A 24,960-nucleotide genomic window follows, 5' to 3' on the forward strand; every position below is an offset into this window, starting at 1 on the left:
GTGTATTTCTGTGGTACATGATCTGTATATTGCACTGGAATGTGCTTTTTTAGTCGCTCTCACTCTCTTCCACCCTAACTCTCCCCCACGCTTGCTTGCTTGCTGCAGCCCAACACCTGTTCATCACATTTACCTCCAATGTTTCTGGGCGGGGTGAAGGGGGGTATCCTTAAAGAGGAAGAGGAGTACCTGTCCACCTTCTCTAGTGTTAAAGGGGCAAAGTCTAATTAAGTGACATTTTAACTCCCTCTTCTTTTCCATTTTCTCCCGATTTGCTCCAGTTTAAGAGACTCGGGTAACCGCCCCCCGCCCCCCAACCCGTTGCCCTCGGGCAAACGTTAAAAGAGATACAACTGAGCAAAAACATTTTTAGGAGAATTGTAAATGGAATCGACAGGCCAGGAGCCGGCGGGGTTCGCCGCAGCTCCGTGGGGGCGGCTGGCTTGCAACAGGGAGCGCCCGCCCCGCCCATCTCTCTGCGGCCCCGCGCGGCGAACTCCGAGGAACTCCAAGGCCCGAGAGAGTAGGTTGGAAGCAAGCTACCCCAGAGCCTTCAGCAACTCCCCCCCACCCCGCCCATCGCCCCACTCGTTAGCACGCACCTCCCCTGAAGCCCGCAGGAGACACCTCCGGCCCCGCCCATCCACAGGTCACCTCCCTCCACGCCCCTTTCCCTTGGCCCCGGCAGCCGGCAGGCAGGGAAGTGTCGTAAAGCCAGGCCCAGGAAACTTTACCCGGGGTAACAGCCGAGGCGCTTTACGGCGACGGCGGCTGAGTGTGAGCCTTGGCGGTGGAGGCGGCCGCGGCGGTGAAGGAGGCGGCGGCAGCGGCTGAGGAAAAAGAGGAGTGGCGGCAGTGGCGGCGGGGACCTGTGCCGGGTGAGCCCCGCGGGGGGGGGACAGGGAGGGGCACCGGTGACAGGGCTGGCGGATGGGCCCGGGCAGACGAGGACGGTGGCCGGCTGAGCAGCTGGGCGGCGCTGAAGAGCGTGAGGGGGTCGGGGGGGAGCCACAGAATTGGGGGGACGCCTCGGTGAGGTACGGTTTCTGCCTTTGTTTCCCCCACCCCCGCTGCCCCCCACCCGCCGCCCCCTTTTGCTCCGCGCTGGTCGGCCGGGTCTCATGGCCTCCGCTCTCGGTTTGTGTCGCCTCTAGGATGGCGGAGGTACCGCCTGGGCCTAGCAGCCTCCTCCCACCACCGGCACCTCCGGCCTCGGCAGTGGCTGAGCCCCGCTGTCCCTTCCCGGCGGGGGCCGCCCTCGTCTGCTGCAGCGAGGACGAGGAGGACGACGAGGAGCACGAAGGCGGCGGCGGCGGCAGGAGTGCGGCGGGCAGCGAGGCGGCGGCCAAGGGGCATCCGTGCCGCCGGTGCCCTCAGCCACCGCAGGAGCAGCTGCAGCTCAACGGACTGATCAGCCCCGAACTGCGGCACCTCCGGGCGGCCGCCTCTCTCAAGAGCAAGGTTTTAAGCGCGGCCGAGGCGGCCACGACCACGGCCACCCCTGACGGGGGCCCCAGAGCGACTGCAACAAAAGGATCCGGGGTACCCTCGGGCGAGAGCCCCCCTCACTGCCTCCCCAGTAATGCAAGAACTGCGCTCCCCAGCCCCGCGGAGGCAGCGGCGGCCCGCAATGGACTGGCGGAGGGCGCGGAGGAGGAGGAGGAGGAAGACGAGCAGGTGCGGCTGCTGGCTTCGTCCCTGAGCGCCGGCTGCAGTTTAAGAAGCCCCTCGGGCCGGGAGGTTGAGCCTGGGGAGGATCGGACGATACGTTATGTCCGATATGAATCCGAGCTACAAATGCCCGATATCATGAGACTGATCACCAAAGATCTGTCTGAACCCTACTCCATTTATACGTATAGATATTTTATCCACAACTGGCCACAGCTATGTTTCTTGGTAAGTGGGATGGAATGAAAAGAGGGTGAACCCGGCCGAGAGACCCAGGCCGCGCAGGGCAGGGAGCGTGAGGGCAGAGTGGCGTGGGTCTGCGCTGCCTCTCAGAGTACCTGGCGCGCTGTGCAGTGCGTGCGCGCGCTCCTAGTATTTAATGAAACTTCGGAAGGTGAGACCTCTGGATCTCGGGTAACTTCCTACTGATGTGAATGCAACAGGCCCGCACGCTGGGTGTTGGGGGTTTTGTATCCTGTTTGCATTAGCTTATAATAATGTTTAACCTCTTTAATTACCCATCCTCATTCTCAGAGTACTTTGCAGTCATTTAATTTGAACATGATTCTGTTCGTTGCAGACCTTATTAATCTCTCAATTACAGCTATAATCAGGGAAGGGTGTATGCATACACATGTTTTGGTGAAGGTGATTGTCAGTAAACTTACTGTGGTCACATTGGAGAATGAAATCTTACAAGCGTATTCTATCATGATGGAGATTGTTTCCTTTTACTTCAGCAGGACAATTAACAGTTGTAGCCAGCTTGTTTTCTGGTGCTTGATTGCAGAAGGCGCTATTCACACTTCTGGTGGCTGAAAAACTGAAACTTGAACAAAATACCTTTTTGCGAAGTGTAGGAAACTAAGTGTGAAATTGTTACTAAATTCCACATCCAGATACCTGCCTTTTTCCAAGCGGGTTTCTAGGGGGAAAATGTTTCCTTTATAACTTTTTAACTTACTGATTTATTATGTTTTGAGAAACTGGTCGTAGATATGCCTAAATACTAGTAGTAACACTGGCTTGTGTGAAGTATAATTGGCAAAGATTTTTGTGTGTAAGCCAAAAAAAACCTGGCTACAAATAAGCTGAACAAGTTTTTAGACCTTCTTTCCATTTATACTTAGCAATTTCATTCTGTTTGAAACCTTTCATTTAAAATATTAACTGCAGATATATGCTTTGTATTGTGTGCTCACAAGCACGTTGTTTCCATTGAATTTTACTGAAAGGCAACATGCTTTTAAGGAGGATTTTATGATATGTAAAGGGAAAAGCCACTGCCACTGTTTATTATTTCAGCATTGATTTAGTTGCACTTGGTAATTCCCTGCAAGACATTTTAACGATACTTCAGAAATCCATCCTTTTCATTCTGTAGTTAAGTGGTAATTTGAAAATATATCCTAGCATTGTAGTTCTACTGTTTTCTGTGTTCACTTTGCTAAACTTCAGTTTAGTACATTTGTTTTAAGGTTTCTGCCTTATAAACAGTGGAAACTCGTTTATATTCTACGAAACTCCTTTTAGGATTCTAACCATTGTATCAAAAAAATGGGAAGATGATTTTTTGCCACTGTTACAAATGTCATATCAAATGCCATTGTAATTACTGAAAATTACAGATTTAATTATTAGTAAATTAACCCACAGAAGTGTACAGTTGAGTTACACTTTAATATAGTATATGTGTTTCTGTTAATTTCAGAAAAAATATATAAGAGTGGGGAAAATAGGTTTAAAGTTGTGGATATGTGAAACAATTTATTGTATTATTTATTAATTATTGTATCACTGTTCATACGAACAACTGTAAGCCTACTTCTGCCCACCCTAGTATATGATATTTAGTAAACTTTTGAGTTCTGATAGGCCTCTCTCAACTTGTCTGCCATTTTAGACTCTGAAAAATTGAGTATTAGTGATCTTTAATTTTGATTTTATGTAGACTCCTCCCAGTTCACCAGTTATTTTGTACTTTAGCCCTTGAGAGTCAGTTTAACATAAATTCTGAATATCTAGACATGGAGATATGCACAAGTGGTTGACCTATATAGGTTTACTAGTGCAAATATAATCTAGTGGTATGGAACATAAAGCAATAGCCAGACAATCAGAGGCCATTGTAGTGCTGGGGCCTTTGTATTGGCATTTAAAAAATTTTGAATTTCCTATGAGAACTAATATAAGACAAATTTTAAGTGTGTGTTTACTTTGAATCATATCATTTTAGAACACTAAAGGACCCTAGAGATAATCCAGCTGAACTTTATTTTTTTAATGCAGAAAAGTAAGGACCAGGGTGACTTTACAATCTTTAAATCTCTAGATATGTAGTGTCAGAGAGGTAATGCTAGAACCTAAATCTCCTGGCCTCATGGAAACAAGAACCAGAAAAATGACATAACCTTGACCCATTCATTGAACATGATTGTCACCAAGTTATACTTCATCAAGGGACACATTGTTCTTACCAAAATCAATCTCAGTGATGAGAAATCTCCAAACTGTCCCTGGTTTTCATGAGTAACCTGTAATGGATTAAACGGAATTAATGAGGTTGGACCTTAGAAAATTGCCAATACTTGATTATATTTGACTAACAATTACATTTTGTTATGATTCTTCCTAATAATTATAATATGTGAAAGAGTATTATACAAATGGGAGGCACTGTCAGTTACTGTGTACTTAACTAATTTCTCACTACATCTTTTGTGAGTTCATGGTATTTTTAGTTGTAGGTGTGTTTTTGAACTTCTTACACTTATACCAGTGATGTATAGTACTTCCGTTTATTTGTTCTAAGTTTAACTTTCCGGCTTCCTCTGGAAACACTTCTTTCCTATCCTATTTTTAGTGTTCTGGAATTTAGGAATCTCTAATTCACACAATTTCTATTTTTCAAGTACTATAGATTATTAAGCCTTTTTGGCCTTTGGAGTTATCTTAATTAACCTTGCTGGAGTTTTTCAGTTCCCATCTGAAAAGAAGAACATGTTTGATGCATGAGTTCCAAATGTATGTGTAGAAGCTTTTCGGAAAAATTGACAAGCCGTTTAGTGATTCTTCTAAGCATATATTTATTAGCAGTTTATCAGAAAAAATAGCATTGGGCTTCCTCATCACTAACATCCTATTAGTAATAATGTATAAAAACAACTTGGTTTTTGCTCCTACAGATTTTTAATCAGGAAGAACTCAATCTAGTCCAAAAGGGAACTAATATGCTTTGTTTGCTTTTTGCTTCCTTGGTTAAAGGACAAAAAAGATTTACTAATTTGAAAGAATTGTCCAGCTATAGTGTATCCGGTGGTTTTAAATTTTTCCTTTTTTGGATGGCTTACTAACTGTGAAGAATAGCTCTTCTATAGTTTTGTATTACAGATTTATATAGCTTTCCACTTTCTCTAGCTAATGAAGTTAGGTCCAGGTTTTTTTAATGTACTATTTGTTCTGTGACATGTACACACACTGACACAAGCACACAAATATTTTTGAAGTGAGTTTTCGTATCAGAAAATCCTGTCAGAGTTCAAACAAGTCTTGTGTATATTTCAGGTCTTAATACAGAAAGAAATTTTAGTTTTCAAAAGATTTTGAAAGCACCAGATTGATTTATTATGATTGAAAATGGAAATAATTTTAGAGGTTTGTTGGCTCAAAATAGGACTGTGTGATAAAACAAATTAATTAGTGTGGATTGTTGAATTTCATATTCTTTCAAAAGGATTTTCCTGACCTAGTTGAGGTTGAGGCTTGCATGAAATGGATTAAAATGATCTTGCCTAAAAGATTTCTCCACAGTTTTTTTTTTAAACCAAGGGCTTTTAATGCATTTTATAAAATGATGAACTAAAACAATCTCACAACAAATTTAAATTAAAATAAGAAGTATAAATTGGACTCTACTTAATAATCTTTAACTCATTCCTGTTTTTTTTAATTGAAATCGTTTCTTCTGAAAAGTCAATTTCATTAAGAGAATTTTAAATTTTAATTTTTTTTAATGAGGACTGTTTACAGCAAACAGGTATTTCTCACTGACACATTATTAAACAATTGGAGCTGTTTTATTATTTACATTTAACAGAATACCATACTACTGGAACTTTCTATCAGTGATGGAATTTTTGAAAAACATTTTGAGTGGTGACACTGGGAATCTTAAGGACTCTGGAAAGCTGTACATTTTCAGTGAAATAGCTCTCATATTGAGTTCTAGGTGATCTGTGAGCTGTGTGAGAATGACTCACACTGCAAAGAGTGTCCTAAAAGTGAGACCATCATGTCTCTAATCTTTGTAGTACTTCAGTAATAAAAACCCCTTGGGTAGGATCCAAGGAATACCTTGAAACAATCATTTCTCTGAAAATTTTTTACATTTTTTCCCTGATCAGACTACTATTCAAGTATGAATATTATATCTTTCGCTAATGCTTTATTATAATTAAATTTTAAATTATTGTACTCTGCTGATAAGTGATTTTCATAGTATTTTATCATATTTTAATAAATAGACTTTCTTAAGAAACTATTTTTACATATTCTCCCTTTCCCAAGTCTTAAATATGTAGGTCTTTATTACAAATAATTGTAATTTTAAATCTCTTTTAAAGCTAATTATAATTAGAACCCTTTTGTAAAATACTCAAATATTTGTTTACCTTGTGGAATTCTTGCACTCCCCCTCCCCATGCTTTGATAATAAGCAGAAGAAACTTACGTTCTAAAGACTCTTGAAAGATTTTAAAACTAGAACATTTGAAGGAGCTTTGGGATTTCTGAAACTTGTGCTCTCTTGCTAGAATTCTCATTATTTCTTCCTCCCTCAAAAATGCTGACCAGTAGTTGGTTGCTGTTTCCCTGGGTGCAGTATCTGATGGCAGTATGTTCTTCATAATTGTTTGTTTATTTTTAAGGCCATGGTAGGGGAGGAGTGTGTAGGTGCCATCGTTTGCAAGTTGGACATGCACAAAAAGATGTTCCGCAGAGGTTATATAGCCATGTTAGCTGTGGATTCCAAATACAGGAGAAATGGCATTGGTAAGAAAAATATTATATCACTAAAAGAATGCATTAAGTTATTTTTCTTTTTTGTTTTTGAAGCAAAAGACTTAAATGTAAATATGTAGAAATGAGCATGATGCTAAGATTGTTTTTATTTCAAACTATTTCCAAAATGTTTTTAGTGAATTTCTTATTGATTTACTTGTTTGAAAGATTATCTTTCTCATAAGTAGCAGGTGACCATTTTTTTATTGTTGATACTATTACAGATGTCCCCCATTCCCTCCTGCCCTGTGGCCTCTACTGCATTGTTGTCTGTGTCCATGGGCTATGCCTGTATGTTCTTTGGCTAATCTCTTCCATTCTCTCCACCCACCCTCCCACCCCCTCCACTCAGATATCTGTCAGTCTGTGCCATGTATCCATGCCTCTGGTCTTGTTTTGTTTGCAGGTGACCTTTTTTTTTTTTACCTCCAAACATTTTTTTAATGTTCAGAATGTTTTTTTATGTACTAAGTATTGCAATTTTTGATAGCATTATTAGAGCAGTTGATCATAGCCCTCACGCAGCTGTCTGTACTTGGGTGAAGTGGACCTCAATGAAGGCAAAACTATGGAGAAATTGTTAACCACTATTTAGTAGTAGTTATCAAATACTATATATTAACAATTCAGGGAAGACCTGCAAAGAGAATTCTTTCTGTTTCCAATCATCTTTTTCGTGGGTCTTCCTTTTTTGGTGGTTTTCAGTTAATCTTATAATGGCCATTAGAGTCACCTGGGTAGTTTAAACACAAATACTTGGGTCCCTCCCCCTGAGAATCTTGTTTGTCCTGTTAGAAGCAGGGCTGAAGCTTCCCCAGGTGACAGTGATGTAAGCCTGTCCCAGTGTTTAGGAACTACTAGCTCTTTGTTCAAGATGGAAGATCAGGTAGACAAGCAGCTGTCTGAGTATGTCAAATTCTGGGATATACTGAAGCTAAGTTAGTATTCATGAAAGAATATTTGATGCTGTAGCAGTACTTAATTACTAGGAGTTTCGTCACTTGCAGGTTTTTTTTCAACTGTTAACTGTTATTGTCCAGTTTAAGGCAGAATCTTGGATATTATGGGAAATTATTATGAATAGGTTTACTTACTACATTAGGTTTAACCAACTTACAATGTTGTAATTTACCACTAAGATTTTTAATGAATCAGGCCTAGTATGTAAGTCAAGTTTGAGGCATTGATGGGTTAAAAAGAGCTGATAGGAACTCATGGCAAATGATAGGCAATTGGCTCTTTCAGAGGGCAGAAGCCTATATCTTAGCCCTCAGACATTTTGTTTGGCCCATATAATGCGTATTTGCTCATGTTTTGAGAATTAAAAGATTTCTTACAAAATGTGGATTTCTTTCTTCTCTTAAAAATCACATTCAATAGTTATTTGCCCTTTAATGCACCAAATATATCCCACTCTAAACTAGGATATGTTTTGCTAGGCATTTGCAGACGTACCTCTGACATCATTTGGGAGTACCAGACTTTAGTGTGCCTAGGCTCATTGTAAGGTTTGTAGGAACCAACCCAGTGTTTGGGGCGGGCTTTAAGTCATAACAGTTCTGGTGTGATCTTTGGCAACATTGGTTCAAGGGTTATATATTGAGTCCTGGCCATCTCAAGAGGTTCCTGGGTTGCTTGGCTGTAGTATATCTTGCTTTTTTCTTTTTTCCCTTTTCCCTTCAAACAGAATAGCACAAACTCCTGCTTGGAGCAAATGATTACACCTGAGAAAGAGGAATATGTCAGGACTGAGGTCTTTCAAGGGGAAACTTACTATGTTGCTATGTGTACATTCTGTTGGCCTCTCATTTTAAATCTGAAATTTTTCTCACTTTGATTTTAGATAATCTGTGTATCTGCATTCAAGGTAGAAGTCAGCATTTGACATTCCTGTGCCTATTATGATATTATAATTTAGGTATCTTTAAGAAAGCACTTGCATTTTTTTCTTCATTAATACTCAGATCTATGTTCTAGGTACTAACTTGGTTAAGAAAGCTATATATGCCATGGTTGAAGGAGACTGTGATGAGGTAAGTCTTTCTAAATGTTTAAGACCTTTTATCCTGGGCAGTATTCTCCTGGGTATTTTTTATAAGTAGCCCATAATAATTGTACTGCAGGTTTTATTACAAACTATTACTGTACAAATACAGCTTGTAGTGAAATTATACATTATTTAAACACACATGAATTTTGACCAAGAGTAAATTTTAAGATGATATTGGGAACTAAAATTTGTTTTGTGTCAAAATGTAAAGCTAAAATCTTAGACATTTTCAGTAAATAATTGATACTCAGAGGAATTGGTATTCAAAGGACTTATTGGTTATTTAAGGTAGCTCTTTTTGCAAACCTTATTGTAATTTATTTGCATTTAAGCCTTATTTTCTCTCTAAGTATTTTTTTAGCTGTTGGCTCTCTCCTCATATTTGAAAAACACCTCTTAGCATTAAATAGTGATAGCGTTTGGTGGGGCACCACTTTTTAAATGTAGAGCTCTCTATATATTAACCTAAGGGCATCTCTTTTCAGCCTGTTTGTAAGGCCTGATGGCAAGTATAATTTCTTTGTGTGCTGTAGCCCGGGGCTTTAAACACAGTAGATGTTCAGTAAATACTTGTAATGGTTGGAAATGTTAAAATTTACTATTGAATAATTTGGGAAAGAGTAAGTTAGGGGAAGTATAGATGTCCATATAGCAATGATGACTGAGAAGGAACAAAGTTGCATTTTTATGTATAGTAACTTTATGAGCAAAACAAGTGACAGTTGTCTTTGTTATTAAAGGGCAAGTGTGCCTTAGAAAGTTTACGATGTACTTGAAATCAGGTATTTTTTCCCCAGCAGACTGACATTAATAAGTTACTTGTCTTGGTTACTTTTTTTAAGTTGTTTTTTTTTTTTTTTTTGTACAAAATCTAGACACAGTCATTAACCATTTTGTGCGTGTGTGAACTTTGTTTTATAAAGTCTCTTTCACTGTCTTCGTGCTCTTCAGCTCTTCATTCATCTTTCCACTTAAAACTACCATTAATCTTTCGATATGCATCTTCCTATTTTCTAAGCACACTTGTATGCAAATGTATAATACTCTTTTATAAAAATCTAATCATAATTATTATTTGTACTACTTTTTCCATTTAACTATCTCATGAACACATTTCCATGTCAGAATATAGAGATTTAGCACAGAGTATTCTCATGCTTCTTGTTCACATTAGTTTGTATTCTGACAGATCACACTAAATGGTGGTTGTGTGTGAAGGCCTACAGACATACTAAGCAGCACAGAGAAGTCCTGGGATTTAAGGATATTTAATTTTACTCCAAATAAGATAATTACACATGGTGGAGGATCTCATATTGTTCGCAGCTTTTAATATCAAAAAGTAAAAGGTACAGTGACCTTGATAATTTACATGGCTGGTAACTAAACTTTGCATACGTTTATGAGTCTACGTCTGTGTATTTGGGCCATAGCCACACTGGCTTAAACAGCTCATCAAGAAGAATGTCAAGCTTTGCAAAATAGCATGTAACAGTTGGGAGAAACTTTGGTGTCATGAGACCACATTTTGGTCTCCTACAGCTATTGGGTAGAGTGGTTTCCAGTGAACAGGGCGCTATGAGCAGGGTGTACTATGTCCCTGTGGTTAAGCCTTTTCCGAGTTATCCTGGTTAGGTGCCTGTGAGACACACTTTACTTCACTGATCAAATATTTAAATAGAATTGGTTTTCTTTGAAAGTGGGAGGAAGGATATGGAGATTTCGGTTATATTGTTTTAGTCTAAGGTTAAATCCTAAATTAGTAGTATATTTTATTGTAGAAATAGCCTTTTCATTGAGGCCTAAAAACTTAATTCTGATCGTATTTCTTTTGAAACAGTGAGTAGTACTTAATCTTAGACTGAAATGGGAATGGTTTCATGAACCTATTCCAGGTGTGTGGTTTTAAATGGTGTTTGCAGTCTGGATTAGACTCTTTCATGCTTTAAAAAAATGTTTAGGTAAAGCATTTGCTGTATGAAGGGACGGAACTCTTATTTACTCTTTATAAGGGTTTTACTTTCCCTTTCATTGAGTTTTGAACCATAGCAATAAACTCTTCTATCCCCTTTTTTCTTTTAATTTTAATTGTATTTTATTGATTATTCTATTACAGTTGTCCCAATTTTTCCCTCTTTGTCCCCCTCTACCCTGCACCCCCTACTCCCTCAGGGAATCTTCACACCTTTGTTAATATCCATGGATCATATGTATAAGTTCTTTGGCTACTCTATTGCCTATACTGCACTTTACAACCCCCTGGCTATCCTGTGACTACCAATTTGTACTTCTTTGTCCCCTCACCTCTTCACACATTCCCCCACACTACCTCCCATCTGGCAGTCACCAAAAGGGTCTACATGTCCGTGATTCCATCTCTCTTCTTGTTTGCTTAGTTTGGTTTTTTAGATTTAATTGTTGATAGATATGTATTTATTGCCATTTTATTGTTCATAGTTTCGATGTTCTTTTTCATAAGTCCCATTAACATTTCATGTAATAAGGTTTGGTGATGATGAACTCCTTTAGTTTTTTCCTGTCTTGGAAGGTCTTTATCTGCATTTCAGTTCTAAACGATATCTTTGTTGGGTAGAGCAATCTTGGCTAAGTTCCTGCCTTTCACAACTTTGAATATTTCATGCCAATCCCTTCTAGACTGCAAAGTTTCTTTTGAGAAATCAGCTGATAGTCTTATGGGAACTCCTTTGTAGGTAACTATTTTTCTCTCTCTGCTTTTAAGATACTCTTATCTTTAACCTTTAGCAGTTTAATTATAATGTATTTTAGAGTGGGCCTTTCTGCATCCATCTTGTATGGGATTGTCTGTGCTTCCTAGACTTTCATGTTTATTTCCTTCACCAAATTAGGGAAGTTGTCTTTCATTATATTTTCAGATAGATTTCCAGTTTCTTGCTCTTTCTTTATTCTTTCTGGCACCCCTATGATGTGAATGTTGGAATTCTTGAAGTTATCCCAGAGGCTGCTTATAATACTCTTGCGGGAATGGGGGTTGGAGTCTTTTGTCTTCTTACTGTTCTGACTGGTGGTTTTTTTATGTTCCAAATCATCAATTTGATATTTGGGTTCATCCACTCTACTGTTGTTTCCCTGTAAATTGTTCTTTATTTCACTTAGTGTATCATAATCATTTGTTTCTGTTGAATGATTTTTATGGTGTTAAGGTGCTCAGTAAGTTCCTTAAGCATCCTTATAACCAGTACTTTGAACTCTGCATCTGATAGATTGCTTATCTCCATTTTGTTTAGTTCTTTTTTTGGAGTTTTGATCTGTTCTTTTATCTGGGCCATGTTTTGTTGTCTCCCTGTTTTAGGAGCCTCCCTGTGTTTGTTTTTATGTATTAGGTAGAGCTGCTATGACTCCCTGTCCTGATGGCATGGCGTAACATAGTAGGTGTACTGTAGGGTCCAGTGTCACAGCCTCCCCTATCACCCAGGTTGGATGCTCAAGGTGTGCCCTTTGTGTGGGCCTAGTACATCCTCATCTTGTAGTTGAACCTTGATTGCCATTGGCAGGTCAGTGGGAGTGATTTTCCCAGGCCAGTTCATTGCAAAGACTGGCTGTGACCACTAACTGCCAGCCTTTGCCCTCCATGGAGGATCAGATATGCAGGGGCAGGGTAGTGGTGCTCCAATCTGGTCTGTAGCTGCCCAATGGGTACACAGGCACTGGAGTTTCCTGTGTGGTGCAGACCAGGATCAGCACCAACCTGTGTTCTGCCTGGAGCCTCCCTGCCTGAGCTTAAAGCAATCTGAGATGGCTGTTACTAGTGCGGGGCTTGGAGATTCCCAGGCAAATCCAAACTGTAAATCTAGGCTGGCTGCTGCTAGTGCTGGGCCTGGAGCCATTTAAGAGATTTGGGGGGTAGGGGGATTATTGAGGCCAGCTATTACTTGTTTGATAGGGTTTAGGAAGTTGTGAAGCATGAGCCAAGACCTGCCATTCATTTGAAAAAGTCACTGTTAACAGTTTGGGTGGTCCCATAGGTTGGGTGGGATGGAACCTCAGGGAATCTCCAGAGTAGGGTGCATAGTGTTAACCAGGTTGGTGGATTTTTAAATGTGTCTCCTGGTGGCTCTGTGGCTGTGTGGGGAGGGTTCAGAAAAGGTACTGTGGCCTCTGCTCACTTTTCTGTCTGGGCAAAAGCTGTCCCCCAGCTCTCTCTTTGATACCAGATACTTCAGTCCCTCTCTGTGTGCCACTGGTGCCTTTCAAGCTGCTACCCAGGTGCTGAAGCTCAGTCTTATTAAGTCCATGTGTCAGATCTTTAAGGGGAACATCTTGGGACTCCAGCAGTTCCACCAACTCAGTCCCCACTGGTTTTTGCAGCCAGAAGTTATGGGGACTTACCTTCCTGGCACTGGAACTGTGGGGTGGGACTGGCTGGCACTCCTCACTCCCAAGATAACCCTTATGAAATTTTATCCACTATGCAGGGATGTTATCCAACAAGCAGGGATGTCGGACTGGAGGTTCTGTGTGTCTGCCCCTCCTCCCTATCTGGGTGAATATGGTTTCTTGAATTTGGTAGTCAGACTTCCGTTCTTAGTGATGGTTGTTCTATATTTAGTAGTAATTTTGATGTGGTTGTGTGTTTACCTGTGCCACTATCTTGACTGGACATCTCTCTTTTTAGTTTTTTATAGTAGCGTGTTTGTTGGTTCCACTTTCTATTGCCATTTCATCCCGTTGGGTTTATTTTCTTCCTCCTGTACTCCTTTGTAACTACTTTCTAACTGATTATTTGCTTGAACTGGTAGCTTCTTGGTCCTCCTCTGCTTATTAAAATACTTCTCAGTTTAATACCCAATTCAAATTCAAATATCAACAACCTCTTTAATTTATTTTAATCCTTCTGGACACAATCCCCTGCACCTTCTCTGATTTTCTTGACTTCCCTTTTTGTAATACAGCCAACCCCACTTATCTGCAGTTTGCTTTCCTGTTTCAGTTATCTGTGGTCAAATATGGTCTGAAAATATTAAATGGGAAACTTCAGAAAGAAACAATAAGTTTTAATTTGCCTGCAGTTCTGAGTAGCATGTTGCAGTCTCACACCGGCAACATGCTGCTCCATTTGAACCATCCCTTTGTCCACTGTGTACAGGTTGTGCATTTTACCCGCCCTTTAGTCATTTAGTAGCCATCTTGGTCATTAGATTGATTGTTGCAGTATTGCTGCGCTTGTATTCAAGTAGTCCTTACTTTACTTAGCAGTGGTGTCAGAGTATAAGAGCAGTGTGCTGGCAATTTACATACGCCAAAGAGAAACCATAAGGTGCTTCCTTTAAGTGAAAAAGTGAAAGTTCTCAGTTGAAAAATTGTATGTTGAGGTTGCTAAGATCTGTAGTAAGAACGAATCTTCTACATGTGAAATTGCGTAATTTCTAAGTTAAACTTTATCATGTATGTATGTATAAGAAAAAACATAGTACATGTAGGGTAGGGGACGACCCATGGTTTCAGGCGTCCACAAGGGGTCTTGGAACATATCCCCCGCAGGTAAGGGACAACTGCAGTCCTTCACGTAAGTTTTCCTGTGCAGAGTGTGTGTCTTAGCGGCTAAGGAGGGCAGAGGTACTTTTTCGTGTTTACTTCTGTGTTCTGAGGGTGGCATTTATGATAGAGAGTGTGAACCAGTCTTTGATGAGTGATTAGTTCTTTGTTTCCAGTATCTTATCTGCACCTCCTTTCTAGGAACAGCAGTTGCCTTACTTATTTTCATACATAGTAAGATGGAAAAATGTATCCAGACAATTAACTAAGTTGTTAAAATACCTTTTGATAAAAGCAAAATTATATGTAAAAATAGTTTTGTATAAAATTCATCGTTTTGAGGAAAATTCAGAAATTATAATTCTCTAAGAATACAGTGAACAATTATAAAACATAAACATGTGATTTTACTTTCATTAATTTAGACTAACTTTCCTTTCTTTTAAAGTGTTAAGGGATTTTAATAAATTCTCAGAACGACATTTGAGAAGGATTTTAAATGACCTTTTCTACTACTTAGGTGTGGTGCATGTTTTTTTTAATTATTCTTACAAAAATAGATATAAAATATACACATTTGGAAACTTTTACGAAGCCCTCCCATGCACATCCAGGCAATTTTTACTTTCTATTCTATTTGAAGAATTTATGGCCTTGAGTCATGTTTATATTACTTTTGGTTGCCACTTGTCATTTTAAGATAAATTCAGAGTGAGTTAAAACAAAGTTAGTAATCATAGAGTTGAAATATATGTATATATTTTGTGGATTAGATTTTTGCCCAAATAATAGTGATACACTCTCCATATGTTTTTATTTTTCTTTACTATAATTTTCCTAACTTTTTATATCAGAATTAGACATGTTAAAACAGCTTATTAACTAAAGATATTTTCATTTTTATATAGCTTGACCAGAAAGTTACAGTATCAAGAAAAAGTAGAGTCATTGCTTCATAAATAAATACATTACCCATATTGCTAATCTAGCCTAAATTTGTTTACATCTATTCTCTAACAGGCCTGTTGTGGCTACTAGAACAAGTGTCTTGGGTTTACTTTTCAACTGGGGGAAGTAGTAAGGAAAACATACAAATAGCATGAGTGAGTTTCTGAAATGTAATTTTTAGAGTACTCTTATGTACCTAAAATAATGAACCCACTTGGTGGCCATGTAATCTGACGTACTTTTTATGAAATAATTTAGACTGGAGCAAGTGATTGAACAGCACGAACAGTGCTTTACTTTTAATCTGTACGTGTCTTTGACATCTCACCTCTGGAAATTAAAATTTTAAAATTATTTTCAGACTTAAGGTATGATTACTGTGATATTAATACTCAGTACTAATTCATATGATAAGAATACACTGGAATCAAACTTCTTAATAGAGTGGACGTGTGCACTGTGTGACCTTAAAACATTTTTAGTTGACCAACATCTTCCATTTCCACCTCCCCCAAGCTCCTGGCAACTACCATTCTACTCTCTGCTTCTATGAGTTTGACCATTTCAGTTTCAACATGTAAGTGAGATCATGCAGTACTTGTCTTTTTATGTCTGATGTATTTCACCTAGCATAATGTCCTCTAGGTTCACTCATGTTGACACAATGTCAGGATTTCTTTCTTTTTTTTTTTTTTACAGCTAAAAAATACTCCATTGTGTGTGTGTGTGTGTGTGTGTGTGTACACACACTATGTTTTCTTTATCCATTCATATCTTAGTGGACATTTGATTTCGTATCTTGAATGTTGTGAATAATGCCATAAGATGGAAGCTCACATAGTGATTTCAGATTCTGATTTCAGTTCCTTTGGATGTACAAGTATATACCTAGAAGTGGGATTGCTGGATCATATGATAGTTTTATATTTAATTTTTGAGGAACCTCCATACTGTTTTCCATAAAGGCTGTACCAGTTCACATTCCCACCAGTAGTGGCCTGACATTTAAATAATCTATTACATGTTAACATTATCATACGTCTTATGATAATGTACAAGATGACTTTTAAGGTTTCTGTGTCTAATAATTGTATGTTTAACATTTTTAGTTTAACTGGAAACACATTTTGACTATGAGACTGAGGCTGCTAGGTAAAGAACAGAGTAAAATGGGGTTATTGAAGCTGTAAGGATTTTGGGGTGAGTTTAGCCTAACTAATGATCTGGGTATGAGAAAGCTGGCATCCACATCTATCTTCTGTCTCTTAGTATAGTTGTGTGATTGTAGGCAAGTCATTCAACTTTTTGTGGCCTGTCTCTTTGTCTATACAGTATGGTGGTAATTTAACATTAAAGGGATATTATGAAGAGCAGTGAAGGTATTTTCAACAATACTAGTGTTAGGTAGCCTTCGGGATGCCAGACAGTGAGCTAGTGCTTAGTCTCAGCGGCGAGGAAGCCTGTCCTCCCTCAGCAGCTTCCCGGCTTTGTATTTTAGAAGCTTTCTAAACTGCAGTGGTTTGTTGCTAAGAGAATTCGTGGGACTTCACTGTAATCCTTTTTTTTTCTGTTAAGTAGAATTCAACTTTGCCAAGTTTCTTTAGAACCAAAATAACCTCATTATCCATTGGCTTCCTATGTAATAGTCTTGTGATGTGGACCAAAAGAATAGTTTTATAGTGAGTTTCCAGTATAAACCCACATTCTCTTTTAATATAAGGATATAAGTAATTTAGTATTAAAAAGTAGTTATGTTTTTCTGGCATTTTCTATTATGTCAAATAATACATGACCTCTTTGTTTAGAAAATGTGAATATGCCAAGAGAATCTTCATTTTATCTAAGGTTAGCCCTTTGTGTAATTTTTTTCTATATAACTCAAAACCTTTGTGTATTTTATGTAGTCATAGTTAGCTGCAGATGTTCTGAATATTTTAGATTGCCAAATACTAATGAACATGGACTTAGATCTCCTTTACAGTTTCTTGAGTAGGTTAGAGCTTCTATTTGCTGCATTGTTTTACTTTGGAAAGTAATCAGGAAGAGTGTAGAAGAGAGGATATTATTAAGCTCTAGTTCAGATTTAAAGACTGGCCCTGAGTTTCATTTATTTGTAAATTGGAGATAATAATATTTTTATAGGGTTATTGTGAAAATAGCTGACAAATGCATGTAAAATGACATAATGCATGTAAAATGCTTTATATAGCACTTAGTAACCCTTTAATAAGTATTACCTAATTTTAAAAAACCTGTTACTCCTTTTAACTTCTTTGAAATCAGTTCCATATTTTGTGCTGTTGTAGCTTTATTGTTTCTTATATTAATTGCTTTGATTTAACATTTTAGCTGTAAATAGGTGCTGGCCTAAAACAATTCTAGAGAGTAACCAGGAGAATTATTCAGAATTGTATTGACCAGACTGGAGTGTTGGATAGCATGCATTACTGAAAATTAAATCCCTTCTGTCTTTTGAGAGCAGAGAGAAATTGTTGACTTTTTACTTATCTTAAACCAGTATGTTTGCTCTACAACTTTTTATTTCATGCCTTCTTAGGAACGTTTTCTCTTGATCCTGAACTATTAATTACTTGTTCTTAGATCTTTTAAAAGTTTGTATTTGGCATGTGATTATTTATGTAATATCATGAAAGGTGCTGAGAACATGTATGTTATAATTAACAAATGTCTCAGATTTCTGTGTGTCGGGCAGTATGTTAAGGCAGAGGAAAAAGCTGTGAAGGAGGTACCTGTGACCAACTGCCCTTGCTGGGCTCACCCACTCGGAGAAACAACGTGCTCCTTAAGTGCTAGATGACAGCAGTTGAATAAGGAGCAGTGTGGAGTGCTGTGGCATTATATGAAAGGAAAGGGACGTAACTCCACTCAGTCTAGAAGTGACAAGCTACGGCTGAAAGCAAGGAGGGTAGGAAGAGCATTCTTTCTCTACAGAGTATATGAGAGGTGTAAGGTAGGAAAGGTCTGGGTGGATTCCAGAAACAGAAAATTTAGTGTTGATAGTGGAAAGCAAAGGGAGAGATGTAAAGTTGGCAAGGTAAATAGAGGCCAAATTTTGTTTGGCCTTTTACGTCTCTTTAGATGGGGTGTCAAACTCACTTTCACCAGGGGCCACATCAGTCTCGCCGTTGCCTTCAAAGGACCGAAACCTAACTTTAGGTTAGGACTGTATAAATGTAACTACTCCTTAGCAGTTAAGCGAGAGTTCAGTACTGCCGCCAGGTAGAAACAAGGTGCCAGGCCCGATAGAACAAGGTGGAGGGATAGATGCAGCCCTCAGGCCTTGTGTTTGCCACCTGTGCTGCTTTAACCTTTACTTACGGACTTTATTTTGAGGACAAGCAGGGTTGTAAACAAGAGCATTGATCACACTACTTAGAATAGGAGACTTTTTGAGTTAGGAGGCTCTTGTACTTAAAGTTGATGGCAGCTTGTACTAGAGTGGTATCAGTGGGGATAGAAAGAAGAGGATCAATTTGGGAGGGATTTGAGAGAGAAAATTGGAAATACTTAGTGCTTGGATGTACGTATGTAGGTGGACAGGAAAGAGGTTCCAAGATGACTCCCAGGCTTCAGGTCTGAGGCATTAGTGGGATGGAGATCTTACTACTGACATGGGATTGTGGAGGAGGAATTGATCATGAATTCAATTTTGTATATGATGAGTCGAGGTACAGTCTTTTCTGTATAATTTGCATCTTTTGGTTGAATTCTAGCTTGAGTTGGAATAGGAAGAGATTCAAAGGCCTCGCTTGGGCCTTTGTTTAATTATGTTTTGCCCTTTTTTATCCACCTCTAAACATCTGAGGGTTATGACATTCAGACAGTAATTGGCTCACTATTGATAATTCTCTATGAGGTAGGTTTAGAATCAACAGAAAAGCAAATAGAGCTATGAATATGAAAGTTAGGGTGGTGGGATAAATGATGTTTGGGTAGAGGAGGGTAAAAAAAGTAAGGAAAGAAAATCACAATATTCAAAAGTATCAGTTCTACATTGTCAGGGCCTTTGGTTCAGTAATACTAAAAAAAGACATTAATACTTTATGTGTTTCTCTGTCTAAAGTGTTGATATTTATAATGTCTAGATAGTGGTTCTCAGAATTTAGTCCCCTGACCAGCAGCACCAGCATCATCTGGCAGTTTTTAAAAATGCAGATTCTTGGCCTCGTCCAAAACCTACTCAGAAATTTTGGGGGTGAGGCTCAGCAATCTATATTAACAAGCCTTCCAGGTACACTAAAGTTTGGATACCTTTGGTCTAGGTTCAGCAAGTTTTCTTTGCAAAATGCTGCATAGTAAATATCTAAGGCTTTGTGGACCATAGGTCTCTGCTGTAACTACTCAATTCTGTCCTTGTAAATTGAGAAAGAAGCCATAGATAGACCTCATGTAAACAATTGGGGTTGGCTGTGTTCCAATAAAGCTTTATTTACAAAAACAGGAGGTGGGCACATTCAACCCAGCACCTGTAGTTTGCGGACTCTGGTCTAGGCTCTAGACAAGTGTGGTAGTTGTCACCAGGACAAATGATGATGAACAAGGGAAAATATAGGAGTTGGAGGTCGAAGTGAATACCTTCAAACGCTGGCTTATTTTCTTAAAGCATAGATTGTTACTTTTTTTCTTTTCATTATCTTTTTGTCACACTGTTTTTCTCCACAAGGGGAACTACTTTATCTTTGTTTTAGTATAAAACATATATTCTCATTACTAAAAATTCCAAACATCACAAGAATCAATAGTACAGAATATATCTGTGTTCCCACCCACTTGCCCCCAAAAAGAATTGCTGTTAAACTTTTGATGACTGTTTGTTTTTTCTGTGTATCATTAATAATTATTGTGTTGCCATAAATTTTAAAACAACTATGGTATGTTTTTTAAAAATATGTCATCTATTGTTTATAAGTGATATGTCAAATTGTGAAATTATAAATTAGTTTCAAATATATAACATTATAACTTAGTTTTTCTTATTTTTTGAAGGTTGTTTTGGAAACAGAAATAACGAATAAGTCTGCTTTGAAACTTTATGAAAATCTTGGTTTTGTTCGAGATAAGAGGCTGTTCAGATACTATTTAAATGGAGTTGATGCACTGCGACTTAAATTGTGGCTGCGTTGAGAAACTGACATCAAGGAACAACTTTCCAACCGCGCAGAATCGACCTTTGCATGCAATGCAATTTGTACAGAATTGCTTTGCAGATGGATTTAGTAATTTCCATGCAGTTCTTATCTGTCAGTGTCTCATTGAGTGTCGCACAATATTTGTTGCACTTTGGCATGGCGCATTTGTTCTGAATTAAAAGAGATTGTTTTAAACTTAAAGAGTTTTTTTGGTACCAACAAGATGTGCCAGTTGATAGCCAAGACTTGTTTGTTCATTTGCAAAGTTGGCTGACAATGTTATTTACACAGTGATCATTTTACCACAGAACCAGTAAGTGGAACATGCTTTTTGTTCCTTAAAAAAGCCAATGTAGATTGTAAAAGTCTCTTAAGTATTCTAACATTTCACATGAAACCTGCCATAGTTTTCTGAAGGGGGTGGGGGAAAAGCTTCAATTTTAGGTTTTATTTTTTCAATATTAAATTTTCCATTCTTGAATATTGGTACCTCAGTGATTAGTGAATGAAAAATTTAGGGTTGGGTATGTCTTACAATGAGTAAAGATAACAATTAAATTGCGTCTGCCAGTGCCTGTGTAGATAAGTACATTTGTCTTCATCTCTAGTTTTTAAATGCATGCTACCTTTTCCTTTTTTAAGGCCTTTGCAAGCAAACTTTGTTTTTATTTAAATTCTAAATTTGATAATAAATTATTTCAGATTTTTATAATTTGGATACTTTTTCCAGGTGAGTGACACAGTGGTTTACTTTAAAGTAAGACGTTGAGTCTACTTGGAAAATCTTTGAGAAATGGCTCAAAGGGGGTGAGAAAAGTTGATGGAGCCGGGAATTACTGGGTTTTGGATGCACTTTTCTTTTTTGAGAGTGAGGGAATTTTTGGAAAAGCATAGAAAATTAATGTAAACTGGTATGATTTTATTTAATCAAAATTATTGCTAAGCTGTGAAGAACAGCCTTACAATGTAGTTGGAATTTTTTCCCACCTGATTAGGATTCACATTGCTTTCATTTCTTAACATGTTTCGGCTTTTGGTTCTTGGTCTTGGAAATAAATTTCAAAGTGCATTGTATTCACTTTAAACTGATTTTATATACTTTCCACTTATTTGAGAAAATTCTTTGGAGAGCTTTGCTTAGTTCCTAGAAAAACAAAAGGGAGAAATGGAAATTTTTTTTTTTTTTGGAATACATTCTTATTGGTTTTCAGTAGCCATCACCATGTTCATCAGTTACCCCATGTTTTGGCCAGTCTGTGCACTGTAACAAATCTTAAAGTGAAATTGCTTTTAATTGAGTCAGGAAACCTGTGATGGATAATTTGTTTAACTGGAAAGCCTCAGTATCCATGGAAAAAAAAAGATTCATTCTCTGTGAAAATGTTTTATAGGAATCTATGTTTTTTTCTTTAATTTGGATATGCTTTACTTCTGCTCTAGGATTTGGTTGAAATTTTATTTTATGACTATAATTACTGTATTTTTAAAAACCCTACCTCCGTTAACAGTTGGTAAAAGCCCCCTTTCAGGAAAGTTTGCTGTCTGTTTTTTTGTTTGTTGTTTTTTTTAAGGAAAGCTGCTCTTTGCTCAGTGTAATGTCTTGAAAGTGAACATGACAAGTACTTTTAAAATAAAGATACACAGATTTGATGAAAATAAAGTCTTTTTGCTGGTGGGGTCATTTATAGTTTCTTGTTTTTAAAGGAAACTTTTTCTTTACATTTTGTATTGCTCTTGAAAGTTTAATGGGTAGAGTTTTGGTTACATTACAATACTCAGCTTTCCAGCTAACCATTTTGAGAATGTTTTTGGTCAAACTTCATTTGGGCTGTAGCATTTAAGAATACCAGTCATTGTGATGCTTGTTATTTTTAATACGAGGAGAGCTGAACTAAAACAGTTCAGTAATTACATTATCAGATTTTATCTTACTACTTTATATTTGACTTGCTGGTTCATAGGTAATGATTGTTGATGAATGTACATTTGTTTGACTCACTAATGGGGACAGTTTTAAAGTAGGTACATGCTGGATTTTCACTTCAACCATTATGTTTTTGGCAGGTCATCAGTGAACCATCACTACTGACCTTTTCCCCCAGCATTGACCAGGTTTTGCTGAATTGACTGGGTGTTTGTAAATATGACCTTAACAATGTGATTAAAAAGTCATATGGTTGCCATATTGTTAAACTGGTATATGTTGAATAACAGCACCTATTTGATGTCTTTAATTGGGAAAGCAAAAATTGCTCACTAAAATTTTAACCTCTAACGTGATCACCTGGTACCAGAACCAAATCTCTTGCATTTGAAGGGGCATTGGTATTGGACTTTTATTTTTCTTCCATAATCTTAAAACAATTCCATTGAAAATTGATACAGTGAGTTCACTTGGCTAAAACTGAGCAAAATTGGTGCAACTTTCTTTTAAAGGGGTGCTGCCTCTTTAAGACTGACTGTACTATCCACTGACACTGGTTTGGCAGTTAATACTGCTGAACATTTTTTATACATGCTACCATGAAGCTATATGTATGTTAGTGTTGAAGAAGCTAACGGGTATACTACCATTTTTGATGTGTGGACTGGTTCTAATTTTCCTTATGTTAAAACTACTCAAGAGAAGTCCACAGATCAGAAACCAGACAGTAGTTTTTGAAGTTGAAGCCAGCAAAATTTTAAAAAGTTACTATTAAAAATTGGTTTTAATATTTTCTGCCTCTTCCCCAAATAACCCTCTCCACTTGCTTGACAGATCTATGTAAAGGAGTTCATTTGTCACGTGTTTTAACTTTACCTTGCCCTGTGTTATGGTATTGGCTGACATGTATAAGACTGGATGCGTATATTATGGTGTCTAAAAATCATGAAATTCATCACTTTCCAAGAGCATAGATTAAAAACAAATTGGTAGTGCATCAGAATTTTCAGTGCACCATGACATCACTACAATGAGTGCTATAATGTTACAGGGCTTTCAGGTTTGTAAAGACATAACCATAAGTTATATTGACGTCAGGTATGAGTTGAGTATCTATAAAATATCACGTGTATCTCAAAATATTGGACTGCTGTTTGATGACTGGATATTGCTGCATAATTTTCTTCTATTGTCCCATATCCTTTTGGAGAGAGAGATTTAATGGGATTTGAAATGTGCAAGCTGTCTAAATAAGATGCAGTCAAATAAAGTATGGTTACGTTGTGTTTGCATTTTTCTTTTAGATACAGCCGTGTGCATTTTATGATTGAGTTGTTTTACCTACTAAGAACAAAACCTGAGCAGTCTATTCTGTTTCCACTTCCTCCACTTCCTGTCTCCCATCTTAGAGTTATTTGGAAGAAGTGCTATATATTGTTATCCCTACTTTGTGTTCTGACAAAATAAATTAGAAAATAACGTGAAGTTTCCCTAAACGTATTCAGTTAGTCAACTCATGGCAGATATCAATACAAATAAGCATATTAAATCAGAACTTTTTTGTCCTTGTTCCATAGCAGTTTATTCTAGGAGAGTTTTTATTTTAATTTTCTATTTTTTAATATAATTTATTTATCTTTAGAGGGGAAGGGAAGGAGAGAGGAAGAGAAACATCAATGTGTGGTTGCCTCTCACGCACCCCTTACTGGGTACCTGCCCTGCAACCCAGGCATGTTGCATGACTGGGAGCAGATCTTGCCACCCTTTGGTTTGCAGGCTGGCACTCAATCCACTGAGCCACACCAGCCAGGGCCTAATTTTCTATTTTTGTTTGTACTTAATTTTTTTACCCTTACTAAGACCCTAAAGTAAAAAAGACCATTATATAAAGGGCTTTTTGTCCCATTCTTGTGAGCAGCTTTAAATGGTATTCATATATACTGTCATTATCAAGATTTATGGACATTAGTAGAAGAGATCTGTTTTCATCTTGACTGTTAAACTACTTTTATTGTGCATACTAAATTTTTTTAATGGTCATCTTGTGAAGATATCTGAGTTTGTGTTTTACTTGGTTCTTACATAGAGCTTTAAACACTTAATAAATTATCTAAGTAAGGACCAGAAAATCGATATTGTTCTTTCACACTTGTGAACAGAGATTAATATTCATCTCTAGCCTAGAAATACAGTGATACTTCTAAACAACTAAGAAAAGATGAGTTTGAAAATTCTCAGAGGAGCATATGGTACTCTGCATTTTCTTCAGATCAGTGCTGTCTAATATGGCACTTCTTATGATGATAGAAATGTTTGTGTTCTCCAAATGCTAGCTCCTAGTAACATGTAGCTACTGAGCTCCTGAAGAGTGGCTAGCATGAAGAACTGAATTCTTAATTTTTGTTCACTGAAATTTAAATAGCTACATGTGGCTAGTGGCCACTGCATTGGACAGCATAACTTTAGATAGCATTTAAAGCAGCAAAAGCTAAGGAAAGCATGTTTGGTATAGGATTTTTAAGACCACACTATTGAAATATGGAACAAAAAGCTCAGGATTAAAAATCGCCTGAGCCGTAGGGTAGAGCTGCACCGTTTATGTTGACAGACTTTCATTAGTACAGTACCTGCGTGACACCGCCTCA

General features: G+C 38.0%; 1 protein-coding gene across 2 annotated transcripts; it reads left to right on the forward strand.

Moving 5' to 3' along the window:
• Window positions 1-709: 709 nt before the first annotated feature.
• NAA30 (N-alpha-acetyltransferase 30, NatC catalytic subunit) lies at window positions 710-23,607 on the forward strand. Of its 2 annotated transcripts, none has more exons than XM_037054384.1 (5): window positions 710-878; window positions 1,155-1,899; window positions 6,597-6,720; window positions 8,707-8,762; window positions 9,969-10,297. In XM_037054384.1, the coding sequence occupies exons 2-5, from the start codon at window positions 1,156-1,158 to the stop codon at window positions 9,993-9,995; spliced, it is 951 nt and encodes a 316-aa protein (XP_036910279.1). In that variant the 5' UTR covers window positions 710-878; window position 1,155; the 3' UTR covers window positions 9,996-10,297. The 2 variants fall into 2 exon arrangements, with proteins under 2 accessions (XP_036910279.1, XP_036910278.1); XM_037054383.1 differs by lacking the exon at window positions 9,969-10,297 and adding an exon at window positions 20,249-23,607 and having other exon boundaries at window positions 714-878.
• Window positions 23,608-24,960: the final 1,353 nt, after the last annotated feature.

This window comes from Sturnira hondurensis, unplaced genomic scaffold (assembly GCF_014824575.4).
Source record: "Sturnira hondurensis isolate 20B ecotype Veracruz unplaced genomic scaffold, ASM1482457v3 Scaffold0008196, whole genome shotgun sequence".
NCBI classification, from domain to species: domain Eukaryota; kingdom Metazoa; phylum Chordata; class Mammalia; order Chiroptera; family Phyllostomidae; genus Sturnira; species Sturnira hondurensis.

What these genes read in the sequence shown, in the direction of transcription:
- NAA30 (XM_037054383.1), top strand. Translation starts at nt 1,156, where the DNA reads ATGGCGGAGGTACCGCCTGGGCCTAGCAGCCTCCTCCCACCACCGGCA. An exon ending in ATACAGGAGAAATGGCATTG is followed by an intron (nt 6,721 to 8,706) that starts GTAAGAAAAATA and finishes TCTATGTTCTAG; the next exon opens with GTACTAACTTGGTTAAGAAA. An exon ending in TTGAAGGAGACTGTGATGAG is followed by an intron (nt 8,763 to 20,248) that starts GTAAGTCTTTCT and finishes TATTTTTTGAAG; the next exon opens with GTTGTTTTGGAAACAGAAAT.